This window comes from Callorhinchus milii, unplaced genomic scaffold (genome assembly GCF_018977255.1).
Source record: "Callorhinchus milii isolate IMCB2004 unplaced genomic scaffold, IMCB_Cmil_1.0 Scaffold18, whole genome shotgun sequence".
Classification (NCBI taxonomy): domain Eukaryota; kingdom Metazoa; phylum Chordata; class Chondrichthyes; order Chimaeriformes; family Callorhinchidae; genus Callorhinchus; species Callorhinchus milii.
The window spans coordinates 7436998-7452380 of NW_024704759.1; the positions used below are offsets into that span (position 1 = coordinate 7436998).

Consider the following 15383-nt stretch of genomic DNA (forward strand, 5'->3'; position numbering starts at 1 on the left):
ATGTGAGACAGCACAAGTGAGCAGCCAGCAAAGTGATGCTTTTCTGCTGACAAATCACCTGGGACTGTACTGTTTAATCCATGAAACAAATCTGTGCCAACTTCTGCGATCCACATCGCCTTGCTTCCTTTTAATCAGAGTACAAAATCAATAAAGCACCAAGGAGCTCTTTTCTCCTGACGGACTATCATTCTGACATTCAGGCTGAGTCCAATTCCTTGCAATGTCGGGCACAATTGAAAGGTTTGCGCCTATTAGTACTGATATGGCAGCAACAACAGCTCACATTCATATAGAGCCTTTCACGGTGATGATAGAGACAATAGGATGGCAAAATCAGGAATGCAGTAAAAACAAGGCAAGCTGCGGGCTGGAGAACTTGTATTCTTCCTTCCAACATTCCTCTTTTCCCCAGTGGGAAACAAATGGTCACATAGAATAAGTTAAACAAAAGTCAGCTGTTTTACAACCTAAGTGAAAGTCGTTAAAGTAATAACAATAATAATAATCTTTGCATTTGATATGGCGCTGATTGCGTGTCAGGCTGGTTCAGTTGGTAGCACTCTCACCTCTAAGTCAGAAGGTTCCGGATTCAAGCCCACATTGGGACTTGAGCTCACATGGTCTAGGCTGCCAGTCCCCTGTAGTGCTGGGGGGGTTGGCATTGCTTTGTCAAAGGTGATGTCTTTTAGATGAACGTTAAACATTAAACCGAGGTCCCGTCAGCCTGTTCAGATCTGACTCAAGATGGTACCAACTGAAACAAGTGACTTTGAATAGAATAATAATAACATTGCTGGCATTTGATGGAGAACCTTTTACATCGGGCGGATGTCTCAAAGTGTTTCAGAGGATCGCTGTAAAGCATAGCAACTGTGTACATCTCGGCAAACACGGCAACCGAAACAGCAGCAAAGTGGTTTAACTTCTCAGTTTAACGGCACCTCCAACAATGCAGCCCTGCACTGCACTGGGATATTAGCCTGGACTGTGAGTTTGAAAATCCTACATCTGACACACGTGCGGACAGATTGTTGGCAGTTTCACAGCCAAACAGGATCGATAGAGTACAATAATTCATTATGTATACATGTGGTCAGATTATTCCCTTAATTGTTATGTTACAACCGCCTGTCTTTATTTTACGCTGACTTCGATCAGCAAAGTGATCTCAAATACATACAGCTATTAACCCGTGGGAGATTGAAAGATTTGCTAAGCTGTGCATTGCTGTTGGGGCTCAATCAGTATGCAACGCAGAAAGACCATGGCACACACATGCTGCACCTGTCTCTCTTTCAGAGAAAGGCCAGCTCTGACACAGCTGAGGGCAGTGGCTGTCTGCTCCCAGTCACCATAAGTTTGCTTAAATGTACTCATTTCCTTTGCAGTGTTTTACAGTTGACAGAGCGGGTCATGCTGCAGAACCCTTTTCTGTTGATTCGTTTGTCACAGCTCAGTGTGAATTTGATAACGCAATTGCACCTTTTGTATTACTGATGAGGCAATATTTTTGTTTGGTTCTTGGGAGTGCAATTGCAAAATGTCATCCACTGTGACAAAATGTCATCCAATATTGATATCAAGCGCTATCTCAAATGCAAGGATTATTATAGTATTATTATTAAATGATATCTGCACAAATGTATTCATTTAGACAGGAGACTTGGTGGGTAAATTCACATACCTGAGTGATGCTGAATCACACACAGCAAGAAAGCGCCATGTTTTATCGCCGATCAGTATAGGATTAGCTACATTCTGTTGTTTTTTTTATTGATCATTATAATTGACTTCCGTGTCTTTAAATGTTTGTGCGTGGGTGTGTGTGTGCGCGCGCGCAGGCACATATATGTGTTTAAGCAAGACTTGGGGGGTGGGGGATGGGCTTCCGAACAGCAATTGATTGGGAAGCTTTGGGTGGTTTTTGGGTTCAGACTAACAGCCACCGTCGGCAGCAGAGGAATGTGTAAAGCGCAAAGGTGAACAAGATCATTTTAGAAAAGCAATTATTTGTTTCTCGGGAAGCGAGACTCTCAAATTAAATGTGAGCACTCCATCATTCATCTACCACGCACTTAGCTGCAAGTAGAGAGTTATCTCCTGCCTTGTTGTACCAACCACGCCCATCATTGCCTTTTCCAACACTTTCAGCTTTGAGCCCAACCTCTCACTGGAAACATAAAACTTGTTCTTCAGGCAGTGAGAATGTGGAGTTAATTGCCGGAAGCTGTGGGGAAGCGAAAAGTTTCAATGTATTTAAGAGGAGAGTTGATACACACGTACAGAATAATAATTGTAATAATAATCCTTGCATTTGATATAATGCCTAATCATGTCATTGAGACGTCTCAAAGCGCTTCACAGGGTACAACGTGAAGCACTGTGAAGGACTTGGAGACGTTCCAACATTGTGATAAGGCACCATATCAAATGCAAGGCTTATTATGGCGTGTTATTATGTGGAGAAAGGGCAGGAGAATAGAGCTGAATTTTCATGACATGGTGATATGGTGACGTTCAGACATGGTGCTAAATTTTCGTGAGTTGCTTGTGGCTCAGGACTCAGGATTCTATTGAAGGACGTTCTTCAGGTGACATTGATTCACGTTAGCTGTGTTCGAATAGACAGCGTCTTCATCCATCTGTCTGGTCTGGATTACAAATTAGCTCCTAAATTTTGGCAGGATGGTACTTCAGCACACTGGCACCCGTGTCCTCTCAAAAACATTGTCTGATACTCAGGAGAAATGAAGTACATTTAATATAAGTGAAGCTAATCTGAATGGTGTTCAGATCAGCTGATCCCACATTAAAAAAATGCTATGGATCAGATGTGTTCAGTTCCCCATAGAAAAAATAATCTGGCTGGTGATTTTCACAGAAACAGAATTTACTGTAAAGTGTATTTTGTAGGCGCTATAGCAAATGCAATGATTATTATGTTATTGCAATTTAAATCACTGTGTAGAGGTAACTTCTTACTGGTTTTCAGCGATGGTCCAGCCAGACCAATAACACTGCCACGTTACAACAACAACAAGATTCCATTTATGGAGCGCCTTTCACGTCGGGAGGACGTCCCAAGGCGCTGAATGTTACATATAAATAGATGTTACTTTTTGCAGGAGGTTCATATTTTGTTCACCTTATTATTGCTATTAATTTTGTCAAGCCTTATTATTATTGATATTAACACGTTAAAGAATACTGCAAATTGGATCTGTGTGTTACTTGCTGGACAATGACAGGGCTGCTGTTGTTTCATTCAGCTAATGTACCTTCACCTGAGGGCTGGGGAATGCATTTTTGCACTCATTCAGGGTCACTTGGATCACTTCATCAGGGCAGGAAGGGAAAGACGTGATGCCTGATTGGTAACCAAGACCATCATGAGTCCCTTCAGTGATGGAGGATCAGACAGACATGGTGACCTTACTTCACAGATAATTAGTAACAGGAGGCGGCAGGTTTCTCCCGAGAACTTTCCACTGCAAGATTCCCAGCCACCTGGGCAATTATCAGGTTAGAAAATAATAATAATAATCCTTGCATTTGATATAGCTCCTTATCATGTTCTTTGAGATGTCTCAAAGCGCTTCACAGAATATACTGTAAAGTGAATTCACTGTATATTTTGGGGTCGAAACGCGGGAGCCCACAAAATTTTGCGGTAGCGAAATGAGGATCTGAACTTCTCAACCTCCCTGGGTTCTCCCTCACATTCACCAAACCAGTGTACAATATAGGCGTCCAGTTCGATCCCCGGCTGTCCTTCCTCCCCCACATCCGGTCCCTGACCAGGACCGTATTCTTCCACCTCCGCCACATTGCCCGCCTCCAACCGTACCTTTCCCCCAATGCAGCTGAAACCCTCGTGCGTACGTTTGTCACCTCCTGCCTGGATTACTCAAACACACTCCTCGCCAGTCTCCCCAGCTCCATTATTCAAAAGATCCAGTTCATTCAGAACTCTGCTGCCCACATACTGACCTGGACCAAACTCTGTACCCACATCTCACCAGTTCTGGACCAGGCTCCACCGGCTCTCCATCACCGAATGAATCGACTTCAAGATCCTCACACTCGTGTCCAAATCCCTTCACTCTCTGGCACCTCCCTACCTCTCTGACCTCCTCGCTCCCCAATCCACCACCGGGCACCTCCGCTCGACTGGCACCAGCCTCCTGCTCGTCCCTTGCAGCCTCCGCCACACCATCGGAGGTCGCGCTTTCAGCCACTACGCCCCGAAACTCCGGAACACTCTCCCTCAATCGCTCAACCTTGCCCCCTCCCCTTTTTCAAGTCCTGCCTGAAACCTTCCCTTTTGACGTCCCTTGTGAGGCGAGTGCTCAAACCAATATACTACAGGACTGCACGAGAATTTACCTATATGATTACTTTGATGGATAGATAACTCAATCTATCTTGATAAATGAATGATAATTAATTCCAATACAAAGATTTTTTTTATAACTTTTGCCAGGCTCTGATGGAATCTCCAATATAATATGAAATCGAAAAGCCTTCAAACTCTGATAACTTTTCTCCAATTATTTTCACTCTGTCAGATAAGGCAGACACTTCACTTTACAGCAAGTGCTTGTGAATTGCATTGAGACGTCTCAGCGTAGGCACTGTACTAAATGCAAGGTTTATTTTTATTATTATTACAGAATTCTGTTCATCAATGACCCCTCCCCCCAGTTTGTTATGAGAATATCCTTTCATTCAAGATGTTTTATCCCCAGCGTCCTGGGACATCTTTCCGATATGAAGGGCGCTATACAAATGTAATTTGTTGTTGGGTGGGCACAATGCTGAATTTTACCCATCTATGACCCAGCATGTTAGTGCAGTAATTGCTACACTGGCTCTCTTGATTGGGTTTCTAGAATAACATACAGAAAATTGCAGAGACACCGACTAGCTTATATGATAAGGCAGCAGTGGCTTTGAATGATCTTCTTGGTCTGTAGGGCAGAGCCCAATGCAGAGCGGTGAAGGGAAACTATATATTCCTCTCTTAAATCGACCCAATAAAGTGAAATTCAAGCGTAACTTCACAAAAGCTGGAACCCAGAAGTAAGATAGTTAACAAGGGTATGTGTGTTTACCCTGGATTTAGGCTGTTCAGGGATCAGGAGAAACTGAGCCCTACCACAATCCTTCAGAGTGTGATTGTAAACAGTGAAGTTTAGTTAGCACATCCTATCAAGCTGAAATAGATGCGGTGGTTTAAATTGACAGCACAATGATTAGTACCAAGTCCCCGATGTGAAACAACCCAGATAAATGCACAGTCTCCAGTTCATTATTGGCATTAGATTATAGGAGCTTGTATTTATTAGGATTCTTCTGTCTTCTTAAAAAGATGCATCAATTGCTTCCCATTGCTGGGTGTCATACAGTGATCACAACATCATTAGTTCAGAGTACTTATGGAAAGGGACAAGGAGCAATCACAGGTGAAGGTACTCAACTGGAAGAGGGCTAATTTCAATGAGTTAAAAAGGGACCTAGCCAAGGTGGACTGAGAAGAAAGATTGGAAGGTAAAACTGCTAACGAGAAATGAGAAGCCTTCTAGGAGGAGGTAGTTCGGGGACAGAACAAATACATTCCCACAAAGGGGAAATGCAGGGTATCTAAACCTCCCTGGATGAATAAGGAAATTCGAATTAAAATAAAACAGAAAAAGGAGGCTTATGATGAATGTCGGGTCCAAATACAGAAGATAAACAAATAGAATATTTGCCCCGGACCATCTTGTGCGGCGCTCCTCAGAGCTCTGTCCTTGATCCCCTCCTCTTCAACATCTATATGCTCCCTCTTGGCAACATCATCCGCAGTCACGGGGTCAACTTCCACATGTATGTGGATGACACCCAACTCTACCTCTCTGTCTCCAGCCTTGAATCCAGAACCACTGCTGTCCTGACAGAGTGTCTGTCAGACATCAAGTCCTGGATGAGAGCTAACTTTCTTCAGTTGAACATAAACAAGACTGAGGCTTTCCTGATTGGCTCCTGTCAGTGCCTCCGCACCTCAGGCACTGACAGCATCACCGTCTGTGGTTGCACACTCCACTTTAAGCCAGTCCGGAACCTTGGGGTCTTGTTTGACCCTCAACTATCCTTTCTACCCCACATCTGCGCCATGACCCGCTCTGCCTTCCCCCACCTCCGCAACGTCACCCAGCTCCGCAACTGTCTCACCGCAGGCCGCCAAAACCCTCATACGCGCCTTCATTACATCGAGGCTCGACTTTGCAAACTCACTGCTTATCGGCCTCCCCAGCTCCTCCCTCCACAGACTGCAGATCATCCAGAACTCTGAGGCCCATGTCCTCTCCTGCGACCCTATCACCTCCATCGTTGCCCAACTCCACTGGCTTCCCATCACACAGAGGATACAGTTCAAGATCCTGGTCCTCACCTTCAGAGCCCTCCATGGTCTCGCTCCCCCCTACCTCTCCGACCTCCTAACCCCCTACCACCCCGTTTGCTCCCTCCGCTCAGCAGGCTTTGGCCTGCTTCACGTCCCCCGCCTTGCTCGCCCATTTATTGGTGGAATAAATACACCACTCGGCACCCATCCTCTGGAACTCCATCCTGCAGTCCCTCTATCTCGCCCCCTCCCTCGCCACCTTCAAAACCCACCTCAAGACCTTCCTCGTCGACCGTGCTTTCGATCTCCCTGCGGAGAGTGGGATTGAATTGAATAGCTCCTTTCAAAGAGCCGGCACAGACACGATGGGCCGAATGGCCTCCTTCTGTGCTGTATAATTCTATATTTCTATATTCTATGATCCCCTGGCTGTAACACAGGCCCATGAAAGACCCTGTAGTGAATTGCATTTTCACCACCATTACAATGCACCGCACTTCGAAGCTTTTCAAATCCACTCACACAGATCTTCACTGCAGTCCAAAGAGAGTTTTGATCAAGAGGTGGAGGTGTTACGAGGGATAAAGCTGGAAGGCTTTATGGCATCTATACCACAGGTGAATGTTCTCCACTTCACTGTTTTGCTCCACTTCACTGTTTTGCACATGCAGTTAACCGTGATATACCTTTGGTGGAGCGCTACCTCTGTGAATCCTGGGCAGACAGTTACAGCAGAAAAACTCACGTCTCCATCCTGTAGAGTGGTGGTCAGCACACTCCCCTCGCAAGCAAGAGGACCAGGGTTCGATTCCCAGGCAGGGTGAAACCTTAGACAAGTTTCCTTACTGCACACGCCTCTGTTTACCTAGCACTAAATAGGAACCCGGTTGTTAATCAATTGCTGGATAGCTTTCCGGAGGTAATCATCCCTCAAAAAAAAATTGGTTACTCAATCCACAACTGTTTGTGCCACATTGCTATGTGCTAATTGGATGACGATAATGTTCCCTTCAGAACTCCCTGTGTCAGTTGATGGGACTGTTAACTCAGAGAATTTACTGCAAAGTTTGCTGTGTTTGTTTACTTAAAATCTTACCCCCCCAAAATATCCAATGTTGCTGAAAATTATTCCTTTTAATGAAGTCTTGTCAGTGAGATCGGGGAGAGACTGATTAATGATAGTTTAAGGGAAACGAAGCACAGTGTGAGAGAATCAGCAAGAAAAACAGGAACTGAATAGATAAAGTCTTAATGAGGTGTGGGCAGAGTGCAAGGCAGTGGAGATTGAATGAACACCTTGCTCTGAGAGCTGGTACAGACTTGATGTGCTGTATGACCTCGTTATGTGCTGTAATAGTAGTATACAATAAACTCCTTAAGCAATATTAGTTGGTATTCTTCCTTCAGATGAGTATTTAAACCAAGATCCTGTCTGACTGTTCAGGTGGACGTTAACGATCCCATGGCGCTATTTGAAAAGAGAAAGGAGTTTCTCCCGGGAATCTTATAAAGAGTTTTAAGATGTCTGAACGACACGGAGGGTGCTATATCAAATGCAAGGATATGTTTTATTTACGTTCCTACATTTTTGGTGATTCACTTCACGTCTGTTTGTGGGACATTGCTGTGTGCAAATTTTGAGGGATGTTTGCATTTCTTTTTTTAAGAACGAGATGGAGGGTGAATTGTAAATGGGTGTTTGATTTGCCCCACCATTGGCAGACAGGCTTTCATCCATTTTACTCTCTACAAAACTCCTGGAATCCCTCCAACTCACCCTCCTCCCTCTCTGCATTCAAGACAGGTCTCAAAATGTAAGTCATTGACCGTTGTCATCTTTCAGTCATCATCCCCATCCCACCCTCTTCAGCTCAGGTACCCAGGAAGCAGTGTCAAGTGCTGTGTGTCATACTCCTGATGTTAAAGGCGCTGGATAAATGTCAATTCTTTTGTATTCCTTTCTTACATCACATGGGCACCTGGATATTGTCACAGTGCTGGTTCATCCGTGCAATAGTGGAGTGGAATAATATGAATCAATAACTGAAAATAAAACATTAGTCGCGGACTAAAATAAACTCTGTCCATTGGTAATGTTCAAGGCTCCAAAACGTGATTATATTCCTTTCTACCAGCCTGCGTAATAGATACAGAATTATTACATAATTAGCATATTCATGGCAAAATCTTTCTCTGTAAACATTAATTATTCATGCTCTTGGTCTGTTAAAGATCTGTAGCTCGGCTGGTAAACCGCAGAGTGAGAAAATAAGCTGATTATAATAATGAGCAGTATCTGCTTTGCTCGCCATGCCATCAGAATTCATTTAGTTATAATTCTCTTACATAACCCAGTGACTGTTTCTTGAGGAAAGCGAAGCAGGGCACCAACAGAAGCATTCCCCAGAGCTGTCTGTCACTGCACCTTCAGCAAGCAGCCTTGTCAATTACCAGGGTGCAGTTATGTAACCAGCTATTTTTAAACCTCACTCGATAGAAATCAAAGGGTTAGACAGCATATAGAAATCCAAGGCTGTTGAAAGCCTTAACGCCTGACAGGCTCTGGCATCTGAAAATCACAAAGCCTAACTCCCCTCCGCCCCTGCATTCTCAGGCTACTGGACTGTACACAATGCAAAGACTATTAACCTTCCTTAAGGTAATGGAACATAAGAAAACAACCCCGCCTACAATGGGCTTCCACCTACACCCTCAACAATCACAAATTTAGTTCCTGGATCTTCAAAGGTAGCCAAGTTTTTTTGGGTGGGGATAGGCCGGGTGTTTGAAACCTCCAGTTCTGCTCTCACAGTTTAAGTCAAATTCCTGCTTTAATCTACATCTGCATTCAAGCCTTGGATGATGACCCTTTCAATCTCTGAACTTCATCACAAAAACACGAGATTAGTTTGGATGAAAAACGCCCTTTGGCTCATCCGATCTCTTCCCTCCAGAACACCCTCCCTCCCTCCCATCCACAGTATCAAGCTTTTTAAATGAGTCCGGTGTTCTGGTCTCAACCACCCTGCCTGGCAACCTGTTGTTAATTACCCTCTGAGTAAAGAAAAACTTCCTGTGCCGGTCCTGAAATTTCATTGCAACTCTTTTGTTCTACTGTCTTGGTGCATCGTAAAGCATTCTTCTAGGTTTACTTATTCAAATCCAATGAAAATTTTAAAAACCTCTTGTGAGTTGGGTTCTGTCAAGACTGAAGAGAAACTTGCTTGTTTAATCATTTCCAACAGTTCAAATCTTGTTAAACTTCACAGGAGCTAGGATAGAATCCCTCCTATTTTGAGTTTGAATTCAAAGACATGAAGATTGTCGAAACGATCAGCACAGTATGCGGCAGCAATAAAGAGAGTGAACACAAACTAGCTGAAGGGATGGAGCGTAAATCATAGGAAGAGATACCAAACTCAAAGCAAGCACTGGTTCAGGATGCCATAGGAAAAACTTTTAATCTTAAATTTTTCTTTTAAAAAAAGTTACCTGGTGAATTCCTGAGGTCATTTATAAGACTTGGCCTTACTGAGTCACTAGGTCAGACGTTTGTGGATTCAAACCCTAGTTTGACCTTATACTGGCCCCGGTAGTGTAATATTGCAGCTTGCCGCATTGCAGAAGGCACCTTCCTTCAGTAAGGATTTTAAACCAAGGTCCCACCAGCCCGTTAAAAATCCTGTGGTTCTAAAACAGAGTTTATTCTGTATCCCTCGAGATAAATTGGTCTTCATTTCATAACTGTCTGTGGGACCTTGCTGTGCGCAAATTGGCTACGTTGTCTTATACGGTGTCACAAATTCATGTGAAGCGTTGACGTTGTTAGTGCTGTATCAAATGCAACGATTATTATTATTACTATCTATAACTGGCCTTTCTCTCACTTTTATTCTCTCTATGCTTCCAGTGAATGGGAGAACCTGTAAGTCAACCTCATTATGTGTGTGTTAAATGATCAGGTATACTTTGCTTTAAGACTGTACCTAAGTGACACACATACAGATGAGCAGGATAATAATTGCTTTGCTCCGTGGCTGAATGGCCTTTTCATACATCAGGAATTTACAGGATTTACAGTACTTACTGGCACTTTAATTTTATCAATCAATTATTTGCTGGAGACTGGAATATTTCTTAATACAGCACAGATGACCCATCATGTCTGTGCTGGGCCTTTGAAAAAGCAATCAGTTCAGTCCCATTTACCTGCCCCCCCCTCCCTCCCCATATCCCTGCAAATTATTACAAGTTTTTACCACAGAAACTATTATAGCAAATGTGCCATGGTATAAGTTAAGGCTACTGATTTACCCTGAGATTTATTGATGTGTTTCTCTCTCTCTGTGTGTCGCTGTGTTAGTGTGGATATCTGTGTGTGCCAGCGCCTGCCCCTTCTGCAATTTACAAATGATAGAAACTGTACCTTCCTTGTCAATCAGAAACCAGTCCAACGTCAGGAGGATGCACACTGCAGTCAAGCTAAATGAAGTCATTGTGAAAAAGTCCCAAGACGCAAAGCTGGTGCTGATGAACATGCCCGGGCCTCCCAAAAACCGGAAGGGCGACGAAAACTGTATCCTTTCCCAAGTGGAGTTCATTAGTAATGTTCGATTTTTCCAATGTTCCAAATATGTCTGTTTCAGTTGACGAAGGCAAAGGAGAAGCCATCATTATATATTATTATTTAGCAAAATTGAAGCCATTTAGCAAAATATTAGCAATATTTTTTGCTATTTGCAGAGCTGAACAAAGGTGACTAAATGGACAGAAATGGTTTATTTGTATGTTACATCTTAGTCTTAGATGCAGTTGCAAATCGAGGGAGACAAACTCCCCCTGGATACTGATTTACTCTATTTTCTCAGCATTTCTTCAGAGCATCCAGAATTTTGTTCAGTTGCTGAATTCGGTGTTAACTTTGAATCCAATGCTGCATCAAATGCAAAAAAAATTATTAGGATGAAATTATTATTATTATAATTAAATGCTAAGAAAATAGAGTAAATCTACACTTGAGTGGAACCTGAACCCATCTGTGTAAATGTTACTTTGCTAATGTTACATTAAACCCAGTTGGTAGTTGATTGGCGAATCGCTGTTCCATGGCTAATAATTGCTTAAAAAGAACGATAAATTGGTCACTTCAATCCACGACTATTTGTGGGACACTTCTGTGCGCAATTGGCTGCTATGTTTCGCCCACAAAATATACAGCCATTTACTTTACAGTATATTGCGTGAAGCTCTTTGAGACATCTCAAAGACGTGATAGGATGCTATAACAAATGCAAGGATTATTATTATTATTATAAAGGATGTTTCCTTTGACATACTCTGCAGACATGGAGTTCCTGGAAGTGTTGACAGAAGGCCTGGACCGGGTGCTGTTAGTGCGTGGGGGTGGTCGTGAGGTCATCACCATCTATTCCTGAGCTCCAGTTCACTGCCAGTATTTGTGCAATGAACCCATCACAGCTTTTTATCAGTGACTCCCAGTTTCTTCTCATTGTATAGTGTTTTCCATGCAGCTAAGGAAGCTTCCTATCTGGTTCCTGGTAACAGTTCTGTGAAACGTTTTCCTTGATGACGGGATAGGAAGTAGCACTGAAAGGACTACGAAGGGGAATGCTCACCGACACAGCTTCATGCATTAAATTACTTTGCTTAGAGTTGTCTCTTGCTTGTACCTGTGTTTTCAATTGTTCCCAGGAACTCATGATCTCATTCATATAGATAACTCATTTATCAAGTGACGGTAGCCATTATCCACAAAGTAAATTACGTTCTATAAAAGATGCAAGTTTCCGGTTCCAGGAACTATATCTGTGTTCTCAAACTCACAGCAAATCACTGGAGAGATCATTTTGATTCAAATTCCATTCACGTCCTTCAAAAGGAGTTAAGCTTAGTTAAAATTAGCCGGAGTAGCAACTTCTGTTTGACACAACATAATCAGCCGAGGTGTGCATTTTCGAACATATTGCTACAGAATGAATGGACTATTTAAACAAATATTAAATGAACGAATGAATAAAATCTTAGTATTAGCCTGCATTAAGATATCAAACAAATATAATCAGTAATATGTTACTTAAGTTTTGATTACTGTTCGGGGAGAATGGCTGGGGGAAAAACAAGCTACCAGCAATATGAAGATATTTTCACAGGTATGAAATGATTTTTCTTCAGAGACCCCGAATAAGGAAAAGTGAAATATTCCAGGGTGTGTACATATAGTTTTCTAAACTAATTAAAAATCAATAACTTGCTGGAAGCTGCGAAAAGGGCTGAGTTGTGTTATTGAAGAAGTTGCAGATCTTAGAAGAGCACCTATGAAGTAACTATTTATTACACAGTTTCTGAATTTAAACATTTCAGTGTGAGAGTCTATTTATAAAATAAAATCTAGGATGAAAAGGTTAGTTCCATGCCGCACATTACTTTGGCTCATCTTTCTTCGACATATCACATCGATCGTTCCTTATTTGGGTTCAATTTCAATTAAATGGATAAGAGCAAAATGTTGAAATCACTGGCAGATTTTTAATGTATAATATAAAATGGAGGAAGAAAACCATGTCTTGGCAGCTGACCATTAGGCATTTCAAAAGCTGTGTCTTGTGAGCATTTCCCTGTGATGATATTTTTTGTTTGTACTGTATGCATTTCAATGTATTGCTGCAAATGATATTAGCGGTATTCGTTTTTGACCATTCAGTGCCCCTTATCGGGGAAATTGGTGTCCTATCTGAAAAAGAGCAAAGTATTGGCATAGAATGATCTTGCCTATCATTCATTCAGTAGAGGCACAGTATTGCAATGTACAGTCAGACACCGGAGCTTATATAATTATGTCCCAATAGATTGTTGGAATCAAAACTGAATCTTGACCAGATTATTGATTAAACTACGGAGGAACATTTTACATTAAGCACACTGCAACTGCTTATCAGGGCAATTAAAATATAGAATTGTACAAGCTTGATAATCAAACGCACATTCTTTTGAATACAGACATATAGGCCGAGTGATATTCTGATATTGAGGATCGCTGCTGAGTTGGGATATATGGTAACCAAATAGCCATCAGATCGATTTCATTTCCAAGGCATTTTCTCTATAGCTTAATTTTTTTCTCATTACAAGAGTTAACTCCTTGTCAAAATCTTCTTTCTAAGTTTGTGCTGTTACTGAGAAAAGTTATGTTTTGCTAAGAGATTAATATTTAGGTGTTTGTGGATGAGAACAAAACAAAGTCATGCTATGCATTTTCTAGCCACACGGTGTCACCAAAATGCTCTAGTCTATTTCATTATTTTTCTAATATATATATTACAGTAGTGGGTTCTTCATATTACTGTCTATTTGAATAGTTAAATAAAAAATGAAATTTGTGTCTTAAAGTTGGAACTCTGGTTTATTTTCGTAACACGTAAATAACATGAGACCATTTCTATTTCAAAGTCATCGCATTTTCCCTTCTGATATCATTTCATGTCACAAGGCGATCACATTTTCTTTCAAAGATTTTTTTGTTAATGCATCAAAGCAGAACCGAACACAATTGCAAGGCTAGGTCTTACGCTCCAAGGCAGATAGGCTCTAACTGTTTGTTGGTGAATCATTGGTGCTTTTGGAAAATGGTCAGCAGTAACAGTGCATGTCTGACCCAATGCCATCGGGAGCCTGTTGGCATCTTATTGGCTGTCGTTTAGGGCTGCTGAAATAACCCATGTGAGATCCCGTCTTGTTCAGTACCCCTCCACCACCGCAGACAAAGAACCCTTTATTTACACTCTTCAAAGCAACTGTCATGAAAAGCGCAAGTTACTGCATGAAAAAGTGGTCCATTGGCCCCCAACAAATTTCACAGCATTTTTCTAAATCTAATTAAACAGCAATACGCGCACACACACGCACACAATAATTTAAGAGCAATGACGTGCTTGGAGTCTAAAACTGTTTTTATAGTAACTCTCGCTAAACCTTCCAGATGGGGGTTAGTTAGACGGAAAAAAAATGATTGATTTTCTCCAGCATAGACTATGTTAGACATTACGATTTTAAAAGTGGTACATTATGAGACTATTTATACCATCATCTAGAGGTATTTGGCCCTGTGTTGAGTCATCTCACTTCAGCTTTTGAGCCCACAAGACTGGAGGAGGAACTGTCACAGCTGAATGACCGGGTGTCATACAGTAAACTGATAAACTTAACACTTCAGGAGAAATGGACTGAATGACAAGTTTTTAGGAGTAACGAGTTTTCAGGAGTAACGAGTTGTCAGGAGTAGCGAGTTATCAGGAGTGTCAAGTTAGGCATAAGTATAAGTGCATAAATAAATGTGGCTGGGACAACATGATGACTTAAGTGGTAGTGACAAGTTAAGCCAGGGTTGCGTTACCAGGAGTTAACTACAGTCTACCGTTGAATACAGAGAGGACGCAGTTACGTGTCGAATCTCTTTCTTTGTACATTTTTACCAAACTGTCCATCTCCCAGTTGAATGGACGCTAAATATTTAGCAAAATTGTAACAAAATATTCACAACAAATGATTTCTCTCTACAATAAGACAAGGCTGAACCCACCAATTTGGAAACCATGACCGCTCTGACGTTGGTCCTAAACCCATTTGAACCAAGGAAGGATATGTGCCTGGATTATTTAAGTTTAGGTGTTTAAATATTAGGCAAATGCTGTTCTTTCTACTGATGCCTCTGGCCTGTTGCTTTGTGGCAGTTAAATACATGGTGCTTTCGTTCGTCAATTCAGATAGCAACAAATCACTCAGAAATCAGTCACTGAATGGTCATTGTCAGATACAACTAGAAATTTGTATTTAAATCTATATTTCAGTCGACTTCTTTAAAAAGAATATACATGAGTTGAAATTACTGTGTTTGGAGCATATATTTTCTGCTTTCTTTAGTTGATAAGAGATGTATTACTTGTGCTAGAAGTTGCAGTTTATCAGCCATGTTTCCTTT

At 41.8% G+C, this 15383-nt stretch overlaps 1 protein-coding gene across 2 annotated transcripts in view; it reads left to right on the forward strand.

Annotated features, from left to right (window-relative positions):
* si:cabz01102082.1 (solute carrier family 12 member 5) overlaps window positions 1-13794 on the forward strand; it is a 14655-nt gene extending 861 nt beyond the window's left edge. Inside the window, exons 2-4 of one of the 2 annotated variants that reach the window (XM_042341882.1) lie at window positions 10299-10313; window positions 10831-10964; window positions 11732-13794. In XM_042341882.1, coding sequence (XP_042197816.1) covers window positions 10299-10313; window positions 10831-10964; window positions 11732-11823 — 241 coding nt within the window. In that variant the 3' untranslated portion in view covers window positions 11824-13794. The remainder of the gene's footprint in view (window positions 1-10298; window positions 10314-10830; window positions 10965-11731) is intronic. The other variant, XM_042341883.1, reaches the window with a different exon arrangement.
* The last annotated feature ends 1589 nt before the right edge of the window (window positions 13795-15383 follow it).